Genomic DNA, 27,254 nt, shown 5'->3' on the forward strand with positions numbered 1-27,254 from the left:
GAATGACCTGTCCTCGATTGTGGTAATTGCAGTTCTTACCGGGCTCAGTGAAAACTATCGCTGTAAATAGCTAAATATAAGCTTATTTTCCGACAATCTATTACTTAGACAAACCGGCTTAGAACTTGCACCTGATGTATAGCAAAATTGTACATTAAAGGCATGGTGAAGGAAACACGCGTGCACCAAGATGAACCACGATGCCTCACAACATCCTCCCCTAGGTTGAATGAAAAACAAGGTAAGATTGCAAGGTTCGCAAAACAGCTAGCTCCTGTATTAAACTGGAAGTTGTCTTTATAGATGGCTTGCAATTTTAAACGTTGTCCGCTAGTTCTTTGCGGGGGTATCCAGAAAGTCACTCGGTGAATGATTAAAAGCGATAACCCGAGTAGAAATAATTTTATTAGAGACGGTAGTTTCATAGAGATGTCCGAGCCACCAATGACATCAAAAGCTTTGTTAGGTTAACTGCGAAACCATACGAATATACAGCACAACAGCGAGAATTACTCTGGACAATATAACAGCGGAAATACACGCTAACCCATGCACTTTGCCTGCTAAGTTTGTTCTACTGACTCTGCGGAACCATGCTGTCCATCCATGAAATAAAGTACCTGCACAAATTTTTTTCTGCTCCCGCTTTGTTTGAGGCATAATCCATTGGTAATATAAAAGTTCATTTTGAGAAACAAAGCGGGATTGTAACATGGTTATTTGATCATTGGAGGGCCCCTTATGTCGCAGTTGATGCCGTACTTCGTGATGGACACGTTGGGCCATCTGCCTGGGATCACTGGACTTTTTGTCACAGCCGTTTATAGTGGATCGCTCAGGTAAGACTGGTTTTATAGGGGATTTTGCGCCTATGTAGCGCGTGTATGAAACAATCTTGAGCATTGACTGAGCCGATAGTATGTACAACCGTTTGTCACAAAATGACGCTTTGCCAAACTCATATCCGTTACAGCGCAAGTTCGCTGTTTTCAAAAATATTAGGCGAGGCATAGCTTGCTACTGTCCAGACTTTCTTCAAGCTGGTTGAAATTGTTTCTTTCTTTTTTACTTTTTACCAGCTACGCTCCAGCTGGACGCTCTGTATCATGAAAAGCTTGCTCAGAAACAACAGGACGCAATATAGAGTTCAATATGGCACTACTTGAATTCACTCGAACGCCTATTATGAAAACCTTAAGCAGGACAATGTGTTTCGAGTATCGCACGAAGAATCCCGAAGACACAGGGAAAACACTTGCAGGAACAAGCAAACGTAGCTTTCACCGACAGAATTTGTCATTATTTATTTGTTGTTATATTTTTCCTTCTCTCTGGCATTTTCCCACAGCACCTTTACAGAATAAGAGCAGGAACAGCGCGACACAGGACAAGCGAGTAAACAGCACAGGACAAGGGCTGTGTCCTGTACTCTTTACTCGTTCGTCCTGTATCGCGCTGTTTTCTATTTTCGTTCTAAAGATGAACCAACCAGCGCATTTGAACACACACCTTTACCGGTGTGTGTTCAAAACTATAAATTTGAATCTGTTGAGAACAAATGCAGAAATATATGTTAGGTAACAATACCAAGAGATACGTGCAATTTAAACGCGTGATATAAATAACTTTGCAAAGAGTAATGTATTGATTGGATGTATTCATACTCGAACTAGTGTAGCAAACCTTATTATTAATTATGTATTAGTGTTTTATGGCGCAAAGGCTACAACGGCCAAAGAGCGCCAGCAACAATGTTTATTAGTGCGGTACAAGGTTGTAAACACGACAGCGGGTTTAATGGGTTCTAATGCCTGTGATGCACTACGGTGGCCGTAAATGCCTAGGAATTAAAAACATCAGGCTTGCATTTCTTGATAGAATTTAGGATGATTATGTAGGATTTCGGGTAGCGTAGGTAGCAAACCTTTGCCTGTGTGATTGACGTCTGAACGATATGAGTTAGTGGCCTTCAGTTTCGATGGCATTGCTTCCTTTAATTTCAGCACTTTGTCATCTGGCTACAACGCCTTGGCCGCCATCACGTGGGAAGATTTCCTAAAACCCGTGGTGAAGCTCTCTCCGACAGGTGTTATGTGGGCAATGAAGGCGATAGGTACGGATGCAAAAAATTTCCATTCGTGGTATTCTTAGTAAGTCACGATATAGCCTCGTTATTAAAAAATATCACCCGAGGTAAACATTGTATTCCATATATCTGACATTCGCGATAAAACTATACAGGAAACTAGACGGAGTCTCGGTGAGGCATATCGTCAGATTGCATGTTTTGCAGGTAATTTTTGCGCAACGGGCTGGCCCGTAATCATCGCAGTAAGCGGCACTCCAGAATCACATGATTTCACAATCACAAGTCACATGATTTCAGACCTTGTAGCAGTGATTTTCTGGGGGAAGCCCCTGCCCGAAGAAGCGGTGCAGCAGTGCTGCTTTGGTGGCTCGCATCTGCCCAGATAACCTTTTCTAAATAACACATGGTGCAAGCACAGTGCATCGGATCTCTTGAAAGTCAGTGGATTCGAATACTGCTCAAGAGTTATTGACATTACATGTGAAAACATCACTTGATATGGTTCACGTTTGCCCTTGGTGTGCCACAAATGGGAGATGGGAATCACTGCGTGACGTTGCCTGCTTTTGCTGTCGGTGAGAATACTTAAAATACGAATCTACTTTTCAGCTGCCGGTTTCGGTCTCATCGCGGTGGCCATCGCATTTCTCTCGGGAGGCTTGCCTTCTATCTTATCGGTGAGACAGTGTGGAGCTGCGGCTTTAGAGTTTCTGCATGAAGATAGCCGCAAATTGAATAAAATGCTGTATTATTAGGTTAAAAGAAAACAGACAAGAAAAGCGTTACGCTAGCAACTTTTATTGTACTGTTTCAAGTGTTTCCTTCGCCATGTGGCAGTCTTAAGCAATCGTATGGGTTACGTTTAAAGTATAACCTAAAATTTCCACGCTGCGTTGCCTTTCAGGTTATAATTCTGGAAAAAGAAACCGTCCCATTTTGCTTTTGTGCCTTCCTGGAGAATGTGAAGAAATTTTAAAAACCTCATAAGATGTTAGGTCTTGGATAGCAAATTTTTTTTTTACATAAAGGTCCAAGCTTACGAAATCCGAGAAAGTAATTTTTCTTCAGAAAGAACAGTGACATAATAACGCCTAAGGGCCTTAAGATTACAAAGGCGATACTGTTGACTAAAAATTATATAGTACTTGCGTTAGACGATCAATAAAATTTTACTCTTGAAGGAAAAATAAACAAATCGGTTCAAATGATTTGCCGTGAACGTGATAACTCATCCAAGTCCCTGCCAGACAACGCGAGGGAGGTTGCATTTTATGCTGCAGCTAGTAAAAAATATTCAGTGTGACTTAAGAAAATATAATAAGCACATCTATCACTGCCAAATGAGACATAGGCACAGCGTTATAACTGTCCTAACATTGGGGAGGATACTGGATAGTGTGCGGCGGAATTTTAAGACGATGTTATAATGGGGTGTGTTGCAATGCTGGCCAATATTGGACACCATATACATTGGCAGCTAAGACAACTAGGAGCCCAAGTAATTGAATGCATGACATCTCTGCGATTCAACGCATTTCTTGTGGTCAAGATGAAGCTCCAAAAACACACGTTATCGTTATCTCTAACTTCTTTTTTTGCCACCTTATGAAAAACGTAACGTAAGTTACATAATATGCGCAAGAAAGCCTGACTACGTTTTCATGTGCGCAGTCGACTTTTCCGTCGAGTTTCCAAGTATTCTGTTCAGCCGTCTACTAATTCGAACAGCAAAGAAGCCCGTTATTGTTTTGCCAATAAGGCTTCGAAGCCTTATTGACATCGATGTGTGTTCGCGTAGCTGTCTTTCTTGCTCGATTTGATAGTATTCAAACGAAGCTAAAGATGGCTGGTTCCCGATAGCTGGCTATATTATCCTTCTACGGCGAGCATTGAAACATAGACAATACGTTGGCTAAAGCTAGACTTACACGATTGATCGGATCGTGGAATAAGTGCGCAGACTCTCATGACGTGGCTCACCTGCTACGAATCGAGCCGTTAACACTTCGTCTTCGGTGTCCTTGTGGGCTGTGTGATTGGGCTGCACTTAGACGCGTGATGCTTGTTCGCGAAATTCTAGTCCTCTAACTGAATCAAGCTTAACTGGCACCTGCAAATTGTGGGGCGCTGTCAAGCAGTAAGAACTGCTTGGCAGCGTCCGACTGCCTTTGCAAATGATACGTTAGCTGTCAAGATAGCACAGCACGTCTTCTTAAGAAGAACTTCACGAATTGTCATTGAATTGGAGCCGTTATATTCTCGTTCTTTCTTTTTGTTTCTCCTTCGTGGCTCGCCGATTGAATTTTTTTTATGCCATATGTGTCGCGTTCCCCTTGGTGTGTGACAAGACGAAATAAACAAAAGGCAACACTTGTTTCGTTCGTAGGCCGCTTTCGTCACGACAGGATCAATAAAAGGCGCCACTTGCGCCGTATTTTTCATTGGCCTCCTGTTCCCCTGGTGCGGAAGCACAGTAAGTGTTCGATTTCTTTTTTGTTCATGTACGTTCATGTACAGTAGCAACATATAGTACCACCAGTTAATGACGAGGTAGCCAGAATTAAAGGAAATGTCTTTTATTTTCAACACCCACATGGTATTTTAGCGGATATGGCATGGAGCTGATATGCTTGAGGTCACGGGTTTGATCCCGGCCGCGACTTCTGCATTTTCATGGAGGAGGCTCCTAGAGAAAAGATATTTAAAATAGATAAATTTAAACGGTAAGTGAGCCAGTAAGGTCCTGGCTCGCAGACACTTCGTCTTTGTCTCTCTGCAGTGCCTGGCTGGTCATAGCAATATGCCAGAAGATCATAAGCATGGCCTTACTATATTAAATTAAGCAATAACTCGCTGGTGTTCTGATCTCTCGTAATAAACCTTGTGAGAATGTCTTACTTTCCAGGTTCTCTCCATAGAACAACAAAATAAGCAGAAATGAAGATCCAGAACAGCTACGAAAAGTAAAAGCCCAAGCAAACCTAATTTACAATAAAGTAAAGAGTCAGCAACCGCGCACATAAAAGTTAATAGATTGCTCTATCTAGCATAATCATCAGAACAGCTTGCCGTTAGCGCACCACATAAAGATAGCGGGTACGAAGCAATGAAAAGGGTAGTCGGGGCAAGCGACGATTAGATGTTATGATGATATTAGAGAACTTGCAGGTACAGGATGGATCGGGCTGATGAACGACATGTGTAATTGGAGATCTCTGGCAAAGATGAGGTCCTGCAGTCTTATATTAAGTTCGAATACATAATTCATTATTGCATTCATTATTTCTAGTTATGCAATTTACTGGCAGTGGAAAGAAGTGACTGCAGTATAGATACGCCGCACGCCAATTTTACCCGTCATCAAGACATTGGCCTGGCAAATAAAGATTAGCACACAATTTTTTCGTAATATTTTCGCAGCGGTCGAGAAGTCGATAGAACGGCTTTGGTAAAGTCAACAAGTGGGTACTGAGGAGTTTGTGTAAGCGCTCAGTGCGCCAAGACTCCACAGAGAGCACGTACATGTGCGTTCTCATGCACTTGAAAGATCTGCTTCACCATGACAATCGCACTTGAATATGGTGAATGAAATTAACGCAGGCTTCTTTATTTTTGAAAACATTTTTCCGCCAGCTTGGCAACTGTTAGGGTCACTTTTATTATTAGCCATTGATTGCCGTTCCGAACGAACCTAGCACCTGGGAACCACAATGCCGTAAAAAGATTTAGATAACTTACAGACTTATATACGTGACGTGGTGCTTTCGGGAAGGCCGACGCTCCCATTACAAACCATCCTATGCGCAAGATTTATGTGCTAACGATGATGGTTTTGGCATTTTTAAAGTAGGGTCTTTCTGTATTTATTTATAAAATATATCCCGTGACATGCATGCTTGCAATTTATGTACGAAATTGATCAAATCATTCATTCAGGCAAGTTGGTCCATCGGAGCGCCATGTTTTGGCGTTTCTATGTCTGTCTCTGTCTTTTTAGTGCTATTGAGGTTCCCATCTACGAAGTGTTGACTTGAGGACAGCATTTTTCCAAGGCGGGCATAATATTGTGGCCCATACATTGGAGAGTTCGCCCGGCTCGTATGATAGCAATGCCACATGCTTGACATGCTTACATTTTTCGTCCATTTTATTTAACTGTTTCATACCGCCCTGATATCCATGTTTACGGGCTTGGCGATGGCCTTGTGGGTGGCTGTTGGACGCATGCTGTACCCCGCCAGGCCCACTGCTGCCCGCACCACTCTAGGGGCCTGCACGTTGAACTACACCGTCCGTGTCCTTCCACAGCGGACTTACTACTCGGGGTGAGGCAAAATCGTTGACGTGGCGAGGGCAGGCATATTGAATGCCAGTTTTATTCGTTAGGTTCCAAGTAGGTGGCACGGACAGGCTACTTGTTATCAATGCGTTAATAACTTAGACGCATGAATCAGTGAGAAAAACTTCAGTGGCGCTTAAAACTTAACCAAACTGCGAGGCCAGTTGCGCAGACTTTGTAGTGGTAGTTTTCTTTTTGACAATGACAGCTCTTAGAACACACATATGTTGTGGCGCCAACATTTCTTACAGTCAAGTTAAAAAAAATTTTCCTCACGGCAGCCTCGTAACCAATAAGTTGTAATCCTAAGTGTGCCTATTTTTGCTGAAAACTCAAGATCTTGCCACAAATCAGGTAAAGGCCACACAATTTGCTGCAAGGCTCAGTAGTCCACATCGGCAGGCACGCACATAAAAAAAAGATTGGTGGCTGCTTTTCAGCGGCAGCCTAGTAGTCACTCTTGAAATGCAACTATAAATTGTTGACTTTGATGAATTATATACACAAGCACGATAGAGTACATTACTTTCGAGCTGGGAAAGCACGATCAAAATAGCAAGAAAACAAGTTGTCGGGTAAGTAATTAAAATATGACCTCGTGCTCATAAGTGAATGCTAATCTAAAAAATAAATATAATAAACTAGGCATACGTGAAGTACGATACGAGAATTCCCATAAAGACAGAAATAAAAGAAGTGGCACTGATGCAATGTATATACTGAGCCTCCATTTCTTTATCTACAAGAAGAAAGGCGGTCGCGGCGATTCATTTTGCGGGACTGAGTGCTTCTTTATAGGTACTTATTTATTTACTCTCAAGATCGAGTCATTACAGAGTGGCGTGGCTACAACAGACAAAAAATGAATGGAACACGATAACACAATTATACAATGATTGCTGTGATGGCAATATTGAAGGCATTTGCATCTTCAACTGAAGTAATGGCAGCGGGAATGTGGTTCCAGAATATATATTTAAACCCACTCGTTAGAGTTATCGCAGCCATATGTAAAATGGTTTATCTGTCATTGGGCATAAGCTGATGAATTCGCTCTTAGGGGTGTGCGAGAGTTCTTGAAGATGGAGTTGAGTACGGAGAGTCTAGTTACACCAACGCAAAGCAGTTGAGAGGATTCCGTAGCTTATTTGTTGTGCACTCTCATAGTGGCACTTACCAGGATTCTTAAAGTAAAACACGTACTGTATGAACATTCCATGGCTCAACTACGCTCAAGTATTGATGGTTCCAAAGAAGACTTTGATATGTGAGCAGATTATGCACGACCAAAAGGATGAGAACCATAAAAGTAAAGAATTACTCCTGGCTATAAGTACGTAGATGGTTCAGCGATATTGTAATGTAAAATTAAAGTCTTGCTGCCACTGCCACGTATCTCGGCTTCTGTCCTAGATATATATCCCTTTTTTTACTGCAGCGCCTCCTTTCTTTTGCGCGCATACAGTTTGCATATGACACGTGGCAGGCTGCTACACAGAAAGAGCGCACCTTTATGGCAAGTGTTTGTGAAAACTGCACTGCCAACAGCCATTGAGACGTAAACAGCAAACTCCCGCACTGGCCACCCTGTTCTGGCATGGCAACCGCCTCAATCAATGACAATATTAGACAAAACTGCCAGAAAGCTTGCGTACATGTGAGACATCTCACTTTTATAGAAAAGCATTACTTGCAGTGTTTGTTGCATTTGACAAAATTATGGTAGGTGCATTTTCACACTAAATTCAGCTTTTCTAGCATTGGTTTTGTTTCATACACATACAGTACAGCCACTGCTGTGTTGTGGTTGGCCAGTCAGTGTCAAAACTGCTTTTCCTTTTGTTCGCCTTTGCAGGGGCATATACGACCTCTACAACGTGTCGTATATGTGGATTCCGGTCATAAGCTTTTTCGTCACGCTCGTGGTAGCCATCTTCTTCACGGTTATTTGCGGTGAGTTCAGAGGCTTTATTTCTAGAACGCACTGTTCCTAAAGGAGAGACAAATCGCGGAACACATCTAATACATCTATCATAGTTTACCGTGGGAAACGACATCGCTCCAGGCTCATCGGTAAGCCACTTGCGAAACGAAAACGTCCGGCCAGCTGTGTCGAGTGCGCTGGTTTACCAGTAATTATTGTTTACACTTATAAGGTTTTTGTGACGTATTGGCTGGAGCCTAAGTTATACATTGATTTTCACCATTGGGAAAACTACAGTAGCATTTACAAAGCAAGCTTCTCATTCGTTAAATATTCACGTAAATTTATTAGCCGCTTTTAAAGAGCTGTTTGCGTGCGTGTGTAATCAAGTGCTCTGTGATTACGGCATTCCCCATGACCGAGGTCAATCTCAATCATGGTATGACAGCTCTCTACAGTCGGCAAAATTCAATGCAAAAGGCTTATGTAGGGAAGGTTTTTTGAAATTAGGACACCTAAACAGGTACCCCAAAGATTCAGTTCTCTTGACGTCATGACCTTACATTCCAAAACCAGTGGCACCTGCTGCTTTATTATGGCTCAGAAGTTAAAATCTGCCATTTAATACAGTCCTAAGCTCTCACTTGAATGACTGTCCCCATCCAGCTTTGAAAGACGCCAAAGAAAGGCCACGATTTGATCTACAGCAGTGTCCTCGTGTGCCGAACTAGAAACATGGTTTGAATATTTTCGACATTATCCGAAAACAGAAATACATTGCCATATCCGAAAAAGCGGGAAAACCGAGACTAAATGGTTGTCACAGGAAACCACACAAGACAATCTAATGCTAGTGCCTACATGCTATTGTCATGGTACTATGAATGCAATATATCGCAAGTGTAATCATCACATGAGTTTAAGCGTACTATTGCGTAACCTGACACTGATTTCAAAACAGCCAAGTATTAGGTACGCAGTGCAGGAACTCCGATTTGAGTACCTGAAAGGTCCCCGAAATAGCCATCTTGGCGCAAAGTAAGTTGTCTACCATTAGCACATAGATTGGCTGCAACGAATGTCTGTCATTGCCTTGTCTTTACATAGGCTTTAAGAAGTCTGCCTACGTAGATCCACGCTTCATAGCACCATGCATGAGGAAAATCTACCTGAAGACTAAGACCCAGGAGAAACAACAGCCAGCCAAGGAACCGAAACATGTGCCGATGAAGCCGGAGGTAAGTGGACTGCGTTTGAAAGTAGGTTGGCATGTCCGCAATTATGTTATCGGGTGCAACTACAAAAACAATAAGCTTTAAAATGCGTAAAGGGTAATAACGGGAGGTGAGGAACATAGTTGAGCGTCACACCTCTCAAACATGCAGTTAAATATGCGGCAGCTTACACCCAGGCAAAGGAGTTGACGGAATTCTTTTGTTTTACTGCGCTTTAAAACAGAACTTTGAGAAAGGATCGAGTGGGTATAGCATAAGGTCTTTAGGCTGAGTACATATAACCTCGTTTGATGGCTAAACAATATTTTCTTAGGCAGTTTTTGAAGAAAGGTGGAAGGCCACTGCAAGGAATCCGCCGAATTCGGGGCAGTGAAAAAAAAAGCAAAGATAATAGCATGACGCACGTTTTTTGTCATCGCAAGAATACAGGACCATTGAACTAATGGGCGAACACAAGAAAACATTTATTCGAGGTAACTCTACCACTTTACTTGGAAGGAAAATCAAGCAACATATCTCGTCCGGTGAGCTTATAACATGAGTGAGGTGATGGCAAGAACGGCACGGTTCTTTCAGCGTTCTGTTCAGGAAACGCGCGTATGTAGCACATTTTGATGAACGGCTCCCAAAATAAATGTCTGCCTTTCCTTGCTCCTCTCTCTCTGTACGAAATTTCGAGCAGGTACCTCGGCGTAAGAGAGTATAGGCTCATCTGCCGTCATATTACTATGTGTCAAGAAAAGTGTTCGTGACAGCGCTCGAAAAACTGGGCAATCGCGCCTGGACAGAAGAAAAACTTCTAGGACACTAGTCCAGATGGGTTTCGGCACTCAAGGCCTTAAGGGCTCTGCGCAAATTTTTAAGGGCTTGTGAATTGTGCGACCGTCTTTGAATGTTGTAGCGCGTAGCATCGCGTTATTGTGTGATTTTAGAGCGCAGCTCTTTGGCGTCCGTTCCTGGGTTTCGCGTCGTCGTCGGCGTTGTCGGCGTTGTCGTCGGCCTCGTAACCAGCTCGCCGACGAATCTGCTGCTCCGCCGCCGCGCATGCGCGCTGTCGGCTCTCCGGGCGAGGGAGGATGATGGAAGGGAGGAGGAGAGACTGTGGAGGAGGGCTGGCTACACAAATGGCTCTTTGGCGTCCGTTCTTGGGTTTCGCGTCGTCGTCGGCCTCGTAACCAGCTCGCCGACGAATCTGCTCCGCCGCCGCGCATGCGCGCTGTCGGCTCCCCGGGCGAGGGAGGATGATGGAAGGGAGGAGGAGAGACTGTGGAGGAGGGCTGGCTACACAAATGGCTCTTTGGCGTCCATTCCTGGGTTTCGCGTCGGCGTTGTCGTCGGCCTCGTAACCAGCTCCGCCCCCTTTCATCCCCCCAGCGCTAGCAGCGACCGACTGATACCGCTTTCGTGAGTCCGCTACCGCACTCACGAAAGACGTCGTGCACTTCCTGCAACTCGCATTAACCGTCCATCGATCCACACCGATGTTAGTAGTGGGGGACTTTAATGTTGACATAAAGACAAACAGCAATTTCCTAACACTTATGCGGGAGAACATCCCGTTCCTCTCGCTCGTGACGCGTCCCACGGCTGTGACAACCTCGCGAGGCACTTGTATAGATATCGTCTTTGAGAATCAAGCATTGGTGTACCAAGTCGAACATATATCAGTCTATTTCTCCGACCACAAAGCTTCCTTCATGACTGTCAAGAACTGTTAGTGCAGTCTTTGTTAAAGGAATACGTGTGAAAAATAAAAAAAAAATTCTGTGATAGCGCATACATGTGTTGCTCGATTTCTTTGCCTCAATCTATCGAAAAGGTGAAACAGCTTATTTGCTGCGCTCAAATTTCGCATTAGGAAGTAACGTAATCGTCGGTAATTTTTTTCTAATTTTTTTTCTTCTTTCACCTTTTATTCTATTTAGCCCTTTCCCCAGCACAGGGTAGCCAGCCGGTACATACACTTGCTAATCTCCCTGTCTTTCCTCCCCTTTTGTCTCTATCTCCCTCTTTCTCTAACCCGATGGAGTCAGTGCCACGAATTTTTTTTGTTCGTGCAGTAGCGGAATCTAAATTTGCTAGCTCAAACATGCGTGCATTTCTGCTTAAACATGTAGCCTCCAAATATGTTCTAACCCTGTAAGAAATAGACACAAAAATACCCGAAGTAAATGTTTGTTTTATTAAAATATGCAAAGTACACCGAGGATAAGAATATGCAACGAAATTAAGAAATCTTTGCGACAAGCTTTTCAGTCATATATACATGGGTGACACAAGGCAGAACATTGGAGGCGAGCTCCACTCGAAGTCACCAATGACTTCGAGTGGAACTTTTACAGACAGTTCTTGCCGTATTCGAAACACACGTGTACGTAGTATTTCTTCTACAGTACCTGAGTGGTACTAACGCAGCTCAGGATGTTGCATCGCTGACCACGCTTTTAAAAGAAAAAGAACCGCACCCGAACCTTCTTGCTTGTCCTCTGTTCCTGCTCTAACCCAACAAATGATGCTTGCCGGCGGTCATTCAGTGTTCGCTGAGGACATCTAGTAAGAAATTTCGCATTCAAAATCGAAACGAAGCTTAAAAAGGTATTGTTGCCCGTTGGCAGCAGTTGTCCGCAAAATGCCAGTTCTCCAATATACTCTACAGGAAATGGCCGGTCACTCGAGAGACGTTTGCCAGCTGCAAAGCACACGTCATGAAACCGAGGCGAACTAAAGATACATGCGCCTGTTGCGAACGCCTTATTACTCAACATTTACCCAACAAACGCGAGCAAAATTGACACGAGGGGCTCATAATTGGTTCTCGAATTGATCCAAACGTAAGTGGCAAGATATAAGTTAGCGCCTTGTTGATCTTACGTCAGCCCAACGGCCTGCTGTACTCGTTCATAGGCCGTTTTGGAAAGATGCATCTAAGCAAACTCGGAATAGTTTGGCACTTAGCTGTACCTATATATAAGGACCCCGTTATCGACCGATCACAGAGCTGCGCACTTTTACTTTTGCGTGGTCTAACGCGCCGCGCGAAGCCAAACTATGTTGGCGTTTGCACTGTCAATAGTATTGAGAACTCTGTTGCGTAAATGATATATTGGCGTGGATTCATAGCATCCGTTAGCTTGATCAATAAATGCACCATAGAAGAGGTTTTTCAGTAAGTCAACAACCCAGGATGCCGTCTCTGAATGCATCGCTTGAACACTGTATTGTCTTCGCGGGAATCAGGTGGCTGCACAGATTTCGGGCATCAAGAAACGAATTTATGGATAGCGTTCTTGGTATGGGCTGCTTATGCCTGACTTCTAAATTGGCTCGCACTGGCCAGGTTCCTGTAACCAACACTACAAAGTGTGTAAAATAGTAGAGTAAAAACACAGCACTTTACAAATCTTTGTTGTCTACCTAGCAAACTTTCTAGTTACATGCACTTTAGGCGGCTCACACCACTATCTCCTCTTCTTGCAGGAGAAACCCTGTGACAGACCACAGGAGCTCAGCGTGATCACGAGTAATGGGACCGGTTACGTGAACAACGCTATGACGGATGACGACGCCGTGAAGCGGACCGTAATTTAGGCGTAGAACCTATCCCAATATACCACAATTGCGAATATTAGCGTGGCTGGTATACACGGATTTATGAGCCTTCAATTGTCTATGCAAAAAACTGTCACTATATTGTAGATAAATATGTAGTTTATACAAGAATGCGCCCATTATCGCCATGAAGGTTAACGTGGTCATGAAAAATAAGCGAGAAATTGAGCTCCCTTCGCTTCAGGCCAAGTATTTCGCACATGCAGTTCATCGCCATTTTGTCACGGCTCGACGGATCATGCGATGTTGCCATTAAAGGCGTCAGTTTCCGCCCATATTATTTTGCAGTTTGATCTCAAATTAGAAACCCAAACACCAAGAGTATGTTTTGACATCACGCTAGTTTTGTCCGAATATTTGTATCTTATTCTCTGTTTTTCAATGCCCACAGTGGGCCTTTAAGTGTTTGATTGACTGTTTTATGTACATAATATGGGAATTATTGGAAATAGGTATGCCGCCGGAGTCTCATGACGATAAATTGTTGAATGAATGAAAGAATTATGTGTGAAAGGCCAGTCACTGCCTCACGTGAAGAGGCCATTTCTTCGATGTATATCTAATGTGTTTAGTGCCATCGCTGATGGCTTTAGATACTCACCAGTCATTTACAACAGAGATTACGGGCCTAATATGCGCATTATAACCGGTGCGCGGTGCTGTTTTCACTCCATCGGCAATTATATGGCTGTAGTACACATGGCTACTGGTGCTGCAGTGGAATCCCGAATCCTGAGTTTTATCTTTAAATAATTGGCCCGCAACCTCAGCTAGGTCAACTCTCGTCAGCATAGGGAATAGCCCAGAGAGATGAAGGGACTGGCCATATTTTCATGTAAACGCAATACGTCAACGTCAAAGCGCAGCCATTTGCAGGAGCTAATGCTAACCCTTCAAATAGCCTACATTGTGACTTGCGAATTATTCTGTAGAAGCAGGCATGGCATGCATAGCATGCCATCGAGTCGAGGCAGTGCGAAAGCTAATTTTGAAGCAGGAATGAGTGCTTTTACTTTCGCGTGTTTGTTGCCGGCGACCGGAAAAAGTGCACCGCCAAAGCTGGGTAGCACGTTAAAAGAAGGTGAGCACAGCATAGCCTGCAGCAAAGCAGTCGGTTCCTGCTGGCTTTTGCAACCTTCAGAGTTTCCTGGTTCCTCCGCTTATCCCGTGTTTTCCTTTCTCTCCTCGCTGTTAGCGCTTTTCTTCACCCAAGGGAAATCTTGCTCTTTGTGCGGAACTTGTTAAAGATGGCCGTGGGTGGCCTCAAATCCACCAAGGCTCCTGCATCCGTGCCATGTTTCTTTGAAGCTGAACGAATTTCAAAGCCACAGTTCCTGCTATTTCATGCTCCAGTGTTTATGCTTATCCATAGGCTCTGTGCGAATACAAGAAATGGCACCAACACTTGCTTGCCAACTTCACCACTTTTGTTTCTTTAATCTCCGCGTTTCACTTTAGTGGGACATTGTTGAGGGTTAGTTGGTTCATACTTGAACGAAGGTTAAAACTGCCCCAAAAATTCACGGCAAGCGGAACGGACACACAACTGCGCGTGTTGTGTGTTCCTTCGGCTTGTACTCGTTTTCTTTGCGCAGTTCGAATCTTCCCGAGTTTCACCCTGCCCCCGCAACACCAAGTGCAATAAATCACGCAAGAAGAACGGATCAAGTCTGACTGTGCCAACTGTGAAAGGCGCCAGCAGAATAAGCAAACAGATGTACTGGACAAAGGGTTGTCACGTAATGATTCACAACGCGCATGACGACTCACGCTTAACATGGAAGAGATTCGTTTATCGTTCGCCGCTACAGAAACGACACACAGGCGGCGCTTGGCGACATTGCGAACTAGAACAATAACGTTCGTAACGAACGGAATGTCATCAAACGCCTCGTGTTTTCTTGTCCGTCTTACTACAATAACATTTATGCAGACATGTGAGGTGTGCTTTCGCCATCGTCGCTACGGCTGTGTTGTCACGGTACCAACGACGCATTGTTGTGCAACACCACGTGCCTATCATCCAGGCAACACACGCTTCCCCTTCCCGTTCCCCTCCCTCGTTCTTCTGAACGGGTTGCCCTCGTGACCACCTGCAAACTTCCTGGAAACTCCTAGCCCCTTTCCTTGGCTCTAAATGAGGAGTTCGGGGGCACAGAGCACCTCGACGAATCTACTGACAGCCTTCAAAATTCCACAGAACTGCTGTACCCTCGCCATGGAAACAGGCGGTATGCAGCTTGGATTTCTTCAGCGACGAAAGAGGAAGGCGATGCAGTTGATCTCAGCAACGGTCTCACCTCGTTCCTGCCAAAGGGATTTAAAGCAGAACTGGCCTACTGTTAGAGAGATAATCACCACCAGCCGCCCCGGTGGTCTGGTGCTCTCTTTGGCACTGCAACTTGTATGCTATTACCTGCTATATGTACATATTGTATCAAGCTCTTCGTCTCCTCTTCGTCAACTCCAAGAGTACGCCCCTCCTCTTCGACCCCGAACGGCAATAGTATGCAAGAGCCGCACCCGGAGGAGTGCGCTTGGCTTCAAATAACGACCTACCCGATAGGACGTGCTGCCACCCGCCACTCAACTGACTCTGCAGAGGAGACCCCGTATTGTTTCGTCTTCCGCTGTTGGCATGGGCGTTGTGCGCACACAGGCAGGAATTCCAGCTTATCAGCAGTGCGCATGCCACATCGAGGTATATGCACGTGCCTGAGCGCAACCGACAGTAAGCGCCAAGCTGAAGCTATAAAATTCTTTCATTGGCCGCTGAAAAGCACTGATTGTTTTCCGTCGGTCTAGTGGCGAGCGCCATGGGAATTTTATTATTTTCTTTCAATGAAAACGAAAACGGAGCAAGAGCTAAAGGCACAAAGCCTGAAGACTGCTCCTACGAAACGCACATGCGTGCGATATAATTTTACGCACTGACATTGAAAGTATAATAATAAGGCATGCTATACATAGAGAAGTGCGATGTTTATCAAACAATAACTGCACACAGATATTCCATACACACACACAGAACGACATATGTTCATAAACACAATGCATATATACACTCGCGCATATAAATTATGCAAAACAGTGAAGGAGAAAAAGCAGAAGCAAAATTCGCCAATGTATACACAAGATACCTCAGTCATGTCCAATGAGGCATGCTTACATCAATATTCTAAGACACTTTCTGTTCAAACATCTAATGAGATTAACTTTTCTACTCTTGTTTACTTAATAATATTGAAAATTGGCGATCTTATGTGCTGTATGCCGTAACGTGTTCTTACATTTGGTGTCCTCGCAACATTTCTGCGCAGTCAATACTGCCTCGAGCGTTTAGAGGTCATGGTTTCATAAAAGGTATTATTTTGAACGGGCTTTGTCAGAACTTTCAAAAATTTACACCTTTGGTACATTTAATATATTGTGCTTAGGTTGTTGGCTAAGGATACATTATGTCTTCAAACTTCAGCCAAAATATCCACACCTGAATGACTTCTACCATTATTTTGGTTCAGACCTTTAACGATGTTTAAAATGCCCAGCTTAAAAAATTTGCGATGTTGAGAGTGTACGAAGAAACACCGAAGCATATATGTTGAAAATATACACTCTCCGCGCATGAGTTTCACTTGCTGGCTTACGCCAACAATTATTCGTGCGAGCAGTCATATTTTCCAGGGTGTCAGTGGTTCAAAGGGCTTTCAACACCTTACGCTTTCGAAATATGCGCCGTCCTCTCCTCCACGGGCTAGCGCTTCGGGAACGCACACACACATGAGGCAGTAGCAGCTGTTAAAAAGCTCATCCACCGTAAGAAACCCAGGGAAAACCCAGGGAAGGCAGGAGATGGAAATTCAACACGCTGAGCAAGACGACAAGGTGGAAGCCGGAGCCAACGTTTCTACAAGTGGACCTGTCTTTTTCAAGGCAGGTCCCCTTGTCGAAACATTGGCCCCGGCTTTTTCCTTGCTCTAGTTTTGCTCATCATCCATGGCAACAAAGCAAGAGCCAGCATGTGGTCGTACACGTTATACCTATGAGCGCCTTAAATAGTGGCTAGCTAAATTGAAAGCCTACAACTAATTACCGAACTTCTCGTGAAACTTAGTAAAGTGGGTGGGTGCCACGCAGCCGTTTTGAGCCTTCTCGTAGTTTCTAAGGTTGCTTTTAAAATTGAAAGCATGTGTAACCTGTGTGAACACCTGTTTAGTAATTGCTGTGGAGCTACGCAATTCACCCGACTCGCATCTTCCAGGTCGGTTATGTAGTATTTGGACCATTAAATGGCTATTTAGTTTTATTTTATTCCTCTGTAAAGCAATAATTCTTTTTAACACCAACACCATCAGCTGAACATTTGATTTGAAACTCCCCGTGGGATTTTAAGGGTAAGCTATCAGCTCGCTCTGTTCTTCGTATTGCCTACTAAAAGTCTACCCATCCGCAATTTCTGCGGTTCTTTGCACCATCATATTGGCAAACATACTTCCATCGTTCACGTAAAAATATCGGTCAAGAGGCGATTTTATTCTCAAGTGACAAAAGGAAATACGAAATCCGGAATAATTGCGAATATTTGGAATATTTAGATGCAATAATGTTTCTTGCAAGTTATATACCTTAAGGCTTTTTGTCTGTATTCCTGTCATCTGTACATGTATGGATGCAAATAAACTTGAACTTGAATTGAATTGAAGTTTAGGAGCGAAAAGTGCGTTGGGCCTATTGCCAGTCTACATGCTCGCCCACATATTTTAAAGAGTCTAAAACATTCAAGAGTCCTTTTTGAGCAACTGGTACATACGTAAATAGCTGGACGTATCGACCTGCACACACATCGCGGTCTGCGGGCACAGTGCGGCCAGCCTAGATGGATTGCAGACAACGCTGACGTAGGAGCCAACCCCGAGTCGCAATTAGCACGAGCAGGCCTGTGACAAATGGTCCTGCGCTATATGTATACGCGAGTAGAGGGTCAGTGATCGGTCACAGAACGCTGATAAATGGAGTCTTATTTCGCTCACGTGCTGTACATTATCTGTGTCTGACTCCTGTGTGTGATAAGCTTTTCCTTCCTGTTACGCATTACCTGTCTGGTATCTGTCATCCTCCCGTGCGTCCTACGTTATTCGTCCAACGTTCCCATAACGTCGACTACTCTCCTGGGGGGCTATATGAGGCGGCTTGGGGTGCAGTCGAATAAGGAAATGCACTTTGATATATTTTGCCCCGTCATGATAGTCGTTCTTGGCTTTACGTATAGCGTGAGAATAAACTGGGCAACATTTTTACGCATAGCAGAATGGTAGGCGTATAGCTAATAAGGTGTGCGAGCGATAGTTCTACTTAGGAGTCCAGCATTGAGATGCGAGAACTTCGGGCTCATGGTGGAAACATGCAAGCCGTGCAATAATTGATCCAGTAGTATCGCTTCGTTTTACAGATGCACAGCCACCTTACTTCACACGTCGATGCAACTATCCAATTTAGAGCTAAGCAAACTATATCTTGACGCATATTGCCTCAAGATGCACGTTGTAAAATTTTGGTTCACAACTCTTGCTTGGAGGTATGTGTACACAGTTACACAGTTGTCTTATCACTTGTCCTGGGAATAATATTCTTATCAAGATTGTACCAATCTTCATTTTATATGTATTATATAAAGCATCATCATTTGAAATGTGTACATTTGCTTCTTTGTTGTTTTATAAGTACATCAAAACAAATAATGCATAAATATATCTTACCAAGTGAGGTTATCACACTTGGTCGCCGACTGCTGCTGATGCACCCGGGCTGGCCAACACGCGCGCTTATCGCCAATAAATCAGAGGCAGCAACGTAAACCACCCATGGCGTGAGATGGCTTTGTGAGAGGCAGGAAAAATAGGCGCGGCCAAACAAATTTTCACCACTAGGTCTGATGGCAACAAAGCGTGAAATCGGAAGCAATTTATTTTGCTTTGCTCGGCCTACGTATGCATGAAAAGTGTGTACATCTCATTTCAGATGGGCGTCCTCGCGGTATTTGTGACTTTGCGGGACAGACAAGCGAAGTAAGCGCGGTCCTATTATTTGTGACCAATCACGGAGCGCTAAAGGCGGTAATGGCATAGGAGCAATTGGAATAACCTTGCGTTGCAGCGACCCCACTTTGTTATACACACCAGTGATATTAGAGAAATTTGGGCGAGTTGGTATAATTTCACATCTTGCAAACAGGAAAACGCTGTGATCCCCTTTTCTTCTACATCATCGTCATCAGCATCATCATCATCGTCATCATCATCATCATAATCATAATCATCATCATCATCATCTTATTCTTCTTCTTCTTCCTCGTCTAGTTAGCCCTGCTGCTTGTCAAATATGAAGCACTATAGTACAACGATGACTGAGAAAACCGGCATTGTGGCTTCATTTAAACGCAATGGTGCAAGTGTTTATGTGCGTCCTAAAGTGTACTTTTTATTTTCAAGTATGATTACTTTTAATTTTCATTTAACAAAATGCATATCTTTTCGCGTGCAAATGAAGTGTTGTAGCCGGAGGCATACTGCATCACCTCTCCAATTAAACGCCATTCAACATTACCTACCTATGTCAGGTAGTGTAAGTCTGGACAATACAAACACATAAACACAAAATTCAGCGGCCAAACCATGAAATGTGTATTCGAGGCGGTACCATTAGTGGCCGTTGCTCGTCGCGACTGGGGTGGTTCGCCTTGATAGCCGGAAGGTGGGCTTCGCCTCCACGAGAAGACGAAGCGGAGCGCACAGAGCTCGGAACATTGTTGTTCCATTTTTCCTTCTCGTTTAGCGATCCCAGCGACCCTTCAATCGAGTTTCATCAAGCTGGCACTGTACATATTCGTAAGTGTCGCGACGATTACCAGAGGCCATTGAGAGGGTTTTGCAAGAGGAGGATTCGAGCATAAATGGATATGCGGCTGACGTGGCATCCTAGAATGGCTTCTGGCGTTGTCTCCAATAGGCTTTCCAACATTGGCTTAGTCTCTTTACCGGTCAAAAACAATATTAGCGCCGGCAGTTGTGACTGCCTTGGGGCTAGTGCACTGTATATACCGTAGACCAGACGTTTCGTCGCCCAACGTGATTTCTTGACCGTCGACGGAGTGAATGGTGCTGCTTTATTTCAAGCAATGGCTCTCAAACAGCTGCTTCGGGAGGGCTTGTAAAGGTTACAGGCCTCCTTACTATGCGTAATTTTCCGCGCATTTTTGCTTACGCGCTTCCCGAAGCAAACATCGAGCCATTGTAGAAAATATTATGATCTTAATTCTGTGCGCGTGTGTAAGTGTGCGTGCGTGTGCTTATTGGGGCATATATATGTGTATGCATTTATGTGGTTGCTTGCTTATGTGAGTTCCCTGAGGAATTCAGGACGCACCGCCAGGAGGTGGGATCGGTGAATGCAATTTTATATGATGTTCTCTTCCCAGGCCCTGTCTACTATCGGTATGTCACAGCAACACCACACCTACGCGCAGCTGTGACTTTAGTGTAGCTGCTTAGAGCAAGGCGCCACGCTCGATTCACAGCTGCTGCGCTATCCTGGTGAGAATTTTCGGCCTAGTTAAGCTGTGCTCAATAGTTCTTGGCCGACATTTTTCACCGCAACTTTTGTATTTCAATGAATAGAACGTATGTATGTATGTATGTATGTATGTATGTATGTATGTATGTATGTATGTATGTATGTATGTATGTATGTATGTATGTATGTATGTATGTATGTATGTATGTATGTATGTATGTATGTATGTATGTATGTATGTATGTATGTATGTATGTATGTATGTATGTATGTATGTATGTATGTATGTATGTATGTATGTATGTATGTATGTATGTATGTATGTATGTATGTATGTATGTATGTATGTATGTATGTATGTATGTATGTATGTATGTATGTATGTATGTATGTATGTATGTATGTATGTGTGTGTGTATGTATGTATGTATGTATGTATGTATGTATGTATGTATGTATGTATGTATGTATGTATGTATGTATGTATGTATGTATGTAGAAAGACCACCAATTCGCTAGCAGACCCCAAGCTGACATAAACGAATACTCCTGCACAATGAAAGTAATAAAATGTGTTAGACTACAATTCGCGTAAAAGGGCCAACCTGATGGCAGCCAGTCGTTAGGTTTAACCGACTCGCCAGCGTCCCTGGGGCCACATTCAGCACACGAGGTTGGGACGAAGCGTGGCAACAGCTACCAAAGCTGCCATGATCAAGGCGCCTGTCTTGCAGGGGCGTTAGTATTAAGAAGTAAAGCATATCAAAAGCAAGAAACTGGAAGATCGCTCTGGGCCTGGGTGTTTCTCTCATTACACTTTGGGAAGCACGAAAAGCCAGAAAAAGAAAAGCGAATAAGCAGAAATGTGGCAGAATACTGTCCAATTCCCTAGTCGACGACAATGGTGCGTCCGTAGATGTCAGGGGAGAAGCAGAGCAATGCGTCCCCATCGAAGTGGATAGAGCTGTGAGTCGGGTCGAAGCTTGTTCCGCGCAGGCAGAACGAATGTGGCGTCACGTCCCTGGCGTTGGGTACGCGGGAACGAAGTGTTCCGCCATATCAGAGCCTCCCCACACGGTAGTGACCGTTGCCCCAAGGAAGGGCACCGCGAAATTCGATTTTGAACAGGAAACGACGCCATTCAGTTCCACAAGGAGTGGCGACCGTGGCCGCAGGAAACGTGAGCAAGGCTGCGCGGCGCAGCAGGCAGTCAGCGCCAGAAGGTACGTAATGATCCTTTTCTAGACTCCAGAGCCCGCGATTTCCCCAACTTAATTGTCTCGTTCTTGTTTGTTTGGTATCTTTTGAACATATTTCTGAGAAACAAGCTTTTAGTTAATAACTAGCTCGTAGTGAACAGAGACCATCGTTGATGTTGTCATGTTACGGTGGCAGCAAATTGTATAACTTCGCTCAGGCAATACAAACCATCCCTCTGCTGCAATTGCAATTCGATGCAAATCTCCCACAAGACTTCATGATGTACCGTGCTGATTCATATGTGCACGGAACCTTTAATTTTGTTAACCTTTGCAACATTTTCTACACGTCACTCGAAAGACTCCTCATTTTCCCACTTCCTGAGTGGACTTCAAAGCAAGAATTCCACGTAGTTAGAATGAATACGCCTAGATTTCGTGCCTTGTCGAATGTACTGGAATAAAGGTGTGTTTTCAGACAAGCTGTCGTGGCAGAAATCACGGAGGAATGGTACTGAGGACGTGAATTCTACTGTTGAGAAGCGAGGTTGTGCTTACTTCACTACACTTGAGTAAAAGCATTGGTTTATTTCCGGATTAAGAAGTGCTTCAAATTGTTTCTTCGAAGCCATCATTGCAGAAATACTACCCACCTTCTCACGCGATACGGGGTTTCGTACATTTGAATAAGTTCTTTTATCCCTATGCTTACGGCTGCTCACCTGGAAATGACAAGCTTTCTTTGCCTTTATTACGATTAAAAAATGGTATGCAACGCTCAAATATATTTACATATGTGTCGTATTTCTCTCCCCATTTACCTTTGATCACTATTGTTCTCTCAACAATTATCGTACGTCGCCCTTGTAACACAGTGGTGACGAAATCTCAGACTGCGTTCGGTGTTTGCATTGCGGTATAGCGTGTGAACGGTGTATATATATATATATATATATATATATATATATATATATATATATATATATATATATATATATATATATATATATATATATATCTGGGTGCTTGTTGGAATCGCATTCTTGATGAAGGCAAGGTCAGTAAAGTCCTGTTATATTTTCTACGTGCTTCTCTTTGAACTACTTCAGTGTCGGATCGCGTGATTTCATGCTTCAGTGTTATATATATATATATATATATATATATATATATGTATATATATATATATATGCATGCTATAATTATTCACACCTACTTTACAGAGTTCCATATTTTTTCATCATCTTGCTTTTCTGGATCAACGTTCTTCTTTCTGTCTGCTCTAACACGGACGCGTAGTAGCATCGTAGAAGACAATGGGGGCCAAGCCCTTAGTTTTTCCCCTATAATGAAGTCTCCGCCTTCTCACAGCTTACCGCCAAGCTCCTGAGCGTGCTAGCGCATCCTCATGTTCGCCAAGGAAGTGCACTCGTCATCGCAGCTATCAAGACTGTAAAGGTGAAATACGGCGCGTACTGCGCTTGAGAATGCTGCTTAATTACTGAGGCTCTGCGCAATTGGCATACTTTTTTTTTCATGGTATGCAAGAAACGAGTTATTGTTTTTTATTGACCGCATTAGCTATGCATGTGTTGCCTTATTCACAAATTCTATGGATCGCAAGTGCTCTTTACCAATGTCCGGAAGCCTACTCTTTATTTGTATGACCAGCATCGGGATAGATAGAAGTTTCTCTTACGACTTCACACGTAACGACATCTACAAGTTCCAAGCTGGCGGCTCTTCGCGCTGCTGTCCAATACATTGAAAAAGAACCGCCTAGTAATTGGGCAATATTTTGTGATTCGAAAGCAGCCCTCTAAAGCTTTCGAGGCTTAGCACGGGTTAATTACGAACAGCTGGTGAGGTATTCAGTAAGAGTCCACCTAGCGGACATGTCCATTTCGACTGCTGCTGAAGTTCTGATTGGCTGTGGCGCCTAGCTGCAGTGGATGCCCGGTCCGGCCAATCAAAACATTAACAGCAGACGAAATAGACATGTCCACTAGGTGGACTCTTGCAGAATTAATACCTTCCCTTGTGTCCCAAATTAACGAAATTTGTCCCAAATTAACGAAAAGTTCAAGGGTGAAGAGACCATCACTCATCTTCTGTACCACTATTCTCCCTTCGATAACCAACATCAGACTCTCCAGTGTGTCTTGAATGGGCTGGACGATAGGCCAGTCACAGAAGCAAAGGTCTTGGGAGCCTAGCCTAACAGTTCATTAGCCTAGAAAGCCATTTGAGCGTTTCTTCAGTACCTGACGGCAACGGAAGTTAGCGCCCGACCGTAGACATCCAGCACCTAACTTAGTGCACGTGAAAGTGCGATATAGACTTATGTCATCTGTCTCTCTCTTTCTTTCACTCCCCCTCCCCCTCCCCACGTGTGGGGAGGGGGAGGGGGTAGAAAATTGGACTATATCTGGTGAACCTCCCTGGCTTTCCTTCCTCCCTTCTCTCTATCTCTCTCTTATCTTACGAACAATTCTAGCGCAAGAATTTTTCTTTACTTACGCATACTTAAGTACTTGTCAAACTACACGTTGTCGTAACAGTGTCATCACATCTCGGTTAACTCTTAGCAACTCCATTGGCACGATCGCTGCGAAATTCGGCCGGAATTTTTCATCCACATCCTCCTGATCTTTTTTTTTCTTTTGCTATGTCTCGCAGCTATAGCTCGCGGAGTGTAGTTACTAGGCGTTTTGTTTGTTGTTTATCATACGGATCTGCTCTTCATTTTCATCTAGTCATTACGTTCCTTCTTGTCCTCTAATGGCCCTGCCATAAATAATAGCGCCAGTTCCCGCCAGGACGTGGTCGTTGTCGATCTCGCAGATGTCCCTCTCCTCCTTGTACCATCTCCGCCTCCTCCTCATCAAGATGTCGCCCGCTGTGCTTATGTGCTAATGCCCGCGGCGAGCAGCTGTTCCAGGCGCACAGGCTGGCTCGGGCCGATCCAGCCGCTTTTGTCGTGGCTGGTTAGCGTCTGCCTTTTTGACACTTAGACTGAACCTGAATGTAAGAAATATATCAGGTTAGGCTAGAATATTGAAATTATATGCTTATGACAAAGTTTTTTCAACGTGCACAGGTTATTAAGGGGCCAGAGAAAATAGTGATTTGAGGTCCTAGCTTCTTAAGGTCCGCATGCTTTTGCTGCCTTTCTTTCTGCTTTCCTTTTTTTCTTTTACAGCGAAGCTTCCTATGGCTACGATCACAGGATTTTTGTGGCTTAAAGTCGGCAGAATACTATTATCATCGTTAACTCATACCCCCCAATGCAGTGACTCATAACCCTGTAGGGCAGAGGCTAGAAGCAGTCAGCAAAATGAAGCGCACAGTGTTCGGAATCACGCATACAGCATACATTAAAACATACGTTTCAATAAAGAATGAGTTTAAAACAAGCATCCGACCAAATAATTGATGATAAGGCGCCCCTGCCTATATATGCAATGCGAAGCGCTCCCCGCATACGCTCCCCAGTAAAGATTACTGTTGTGCACGCTGCCGCAGCGACCGCAGCTTTCGACGTGACGAGTCACGTCCGTAGCCTTTCGTATATAAGATAACAAGCCTATGGACTGCTTTCAATGTTGTCGCAGCAGCGGTATGGGCGACGGCGTGCCGTCAAAATTACCATTACTCCCACCACTACCAATAATCTAAAACCATAAAGCGTCGAATACCTCCTCAGTAGTTGTAGGGGTGGGTTTCGACACTTTCGCTGGACCTGCGGTGTCGCAGAGCCGGAATTGCGACTAATTGTTTTCTAAAATGATAAGAAAAAATGAACAGAATAAGCGAAGGTGGTATCGGTACTAATAAACCCTACAATATGATCGCAGGAGAGCACTAATCAAGACGTCGCACATTTTCAAAACGAAGTCTTTTCTGGTTCATGTAAGGTATGTGCCCGTGAGCTTTCATTCATTCATTCATTCATTCATTCATTCATTCATTCATTCATTCATTCATTCATTCATTCATTCATTCATGAGTGAGTGAGTGAGTGAGTGAGTGAGTGAGTGAGTGAGTGAGTGAGTGAGTGAGTGAGTGAGTGAGTGAGTGAGTGAGTGAGTGAGTGAGTGAGTGAGTGAGTGAGTGAGTGAGTGAGTGAGTGAGTGAGTGAGTGGTTTTTGCGATGCTGTCCTCGCAGCATAATGAGAGCAGAATGCCAACCATAATTGCCTGGTGTGTTGTGTAATTAGGCTGAGAATTTGCTTCCTTACCCTTTGTAAAAATACCAACAAATACATTAAATAGTACTTTACAAAACAATGATTTGATATTTCATTCCTCTACATGCATCGTGTGAGAATAACTGTTTATATTTTTTTAACAAGATGATACATGACGACGAATTAAACTACCTTGCATACCTCCCATTTGTCCTTATTCTACCAGTGCATGAAGCTCAAGCCTTAGTAAAGCTTCCTAAAACATTGTTGAGTGTTGTCGGGCACCTGTTTAACTCGTTTTGCAAAGGAAGTCTAGGGAAGTGCTGTAGCCGCTGGCTGTGCTAGATAGCATTGACAAATATACGTGTCCCTGTCTCCGTGCAATTCCTATACGAAATCAACAAACAAGGCATGCAATATCTACAGATTTCGTAAGTACCCAAAACGCAAACACACACAGGAATTACTAAGCACAATGAATCAAATAAGAAATAACCTTTATTTACTTCTTAAATACATACAGTGCGTCCGAGATAATGTTAGCCAAGGTGTCCAACGAAAGAAATATATATATATAAAAGCAAGGTTAACGATGAAATTATAAGACCTACGAAGTTCGGTGATTACTGAGATGACTGAACACCGCAAGGTCTTCAAATCGTATCTCGCACCATGTTTCCCTAATTATATTTTTTTGTTGAACAGTTTGTCTAACTTTAGCTGGGACATGCTATATATTAACTAAGATGGGCAGAAGGTAGAAGGTGCTTGGCAGAAAGGTGGGAGAAGAACGTCAACATTACACTGCTACATGATGTGAAAATGATGGCCTACAATAAAATTTCACAACCACAGCATATACGAAGCATATCAACATAAAAAATTGTAAAACTAACGAGGCAAAGTAGTCGCGAAATACAAAGCCGAACTCCAATAATAGTTCTTAATGTCACAGTAAACATTACCGGAGATTTTCTCATGAATAACATTTCAGTGAGCTTACCGAAATAATTGAAGAAATTCTGCTCGGCAGAAAGTTGTAAATGAAAAAAAAAGTGTGAAGTAACCGATGCCAGCAAAACACATCTATTTATTTATTT

The 27,254-nt window shown here is 43.6% G+C and overlaps 2 protein-coding genes and 1 long non-coding RNA gene across 7 annotated transcripts in view; 2 read left to right on the forward strand and 1 right to left on the reverse strand.

Moving 5' to 3' along the window:
- Positions 1–27,254, reverse strand: part of LOC135903794 (uncharacterized) — a 468,489-nt gene that overhangs the window by 64,076 nt on the left and 377,159 nt on the right. The window lies entirely within an intron of this gene.
- On the forward strand, positions 748–4,562 carry LOC139059386 (uncharacterized). The gene is made up of 4 exons (XR_011514125.1): positions 748–839; positions 2,004–2,113; positions 2,699–2,766; positions 4,476–4,562. It is a non-coding gene; the product is annotated as an uncharacterized lncRNA (long non-coding RNA).
- On the forward strand, positions 6,260–13,514 carry LOC135903837 (sodium-coupled monocarboxylate transporter 2-like). The gene is made up of 4 exons (XM_065434246.1): positions 6,260–6,414; positions 8,284–8,381; positions 9,460–9,590; positions 13,065–13,514. The coding sequence occupies exons 1-4, from the start codon at positions 6,269–6,271 to the stop codon at positions 13,173–13,175; spliced, it is 486 nt and encodes a 161-aa protein (XP_065290318.1). The 5' UTR covers positions 6,260–6,268; the 3' UTR covers positions 13,176–13,514.

This window comes from Dermacentor albipictus, chromosome 4 (genome assembly GCF_038994185.2).
Source record: "Dermacentor albipictus isolate Rhodes 1998 colony chromosome 4, USDA_Dalb.pri_finalv2, whole genome shotgun sequence".
NCBI lineage: Eukaryota > Metazoa > Arthropoda > Arachnida > Ixodida > Ixodidae > Dermacentor > Dermacentor albipictus.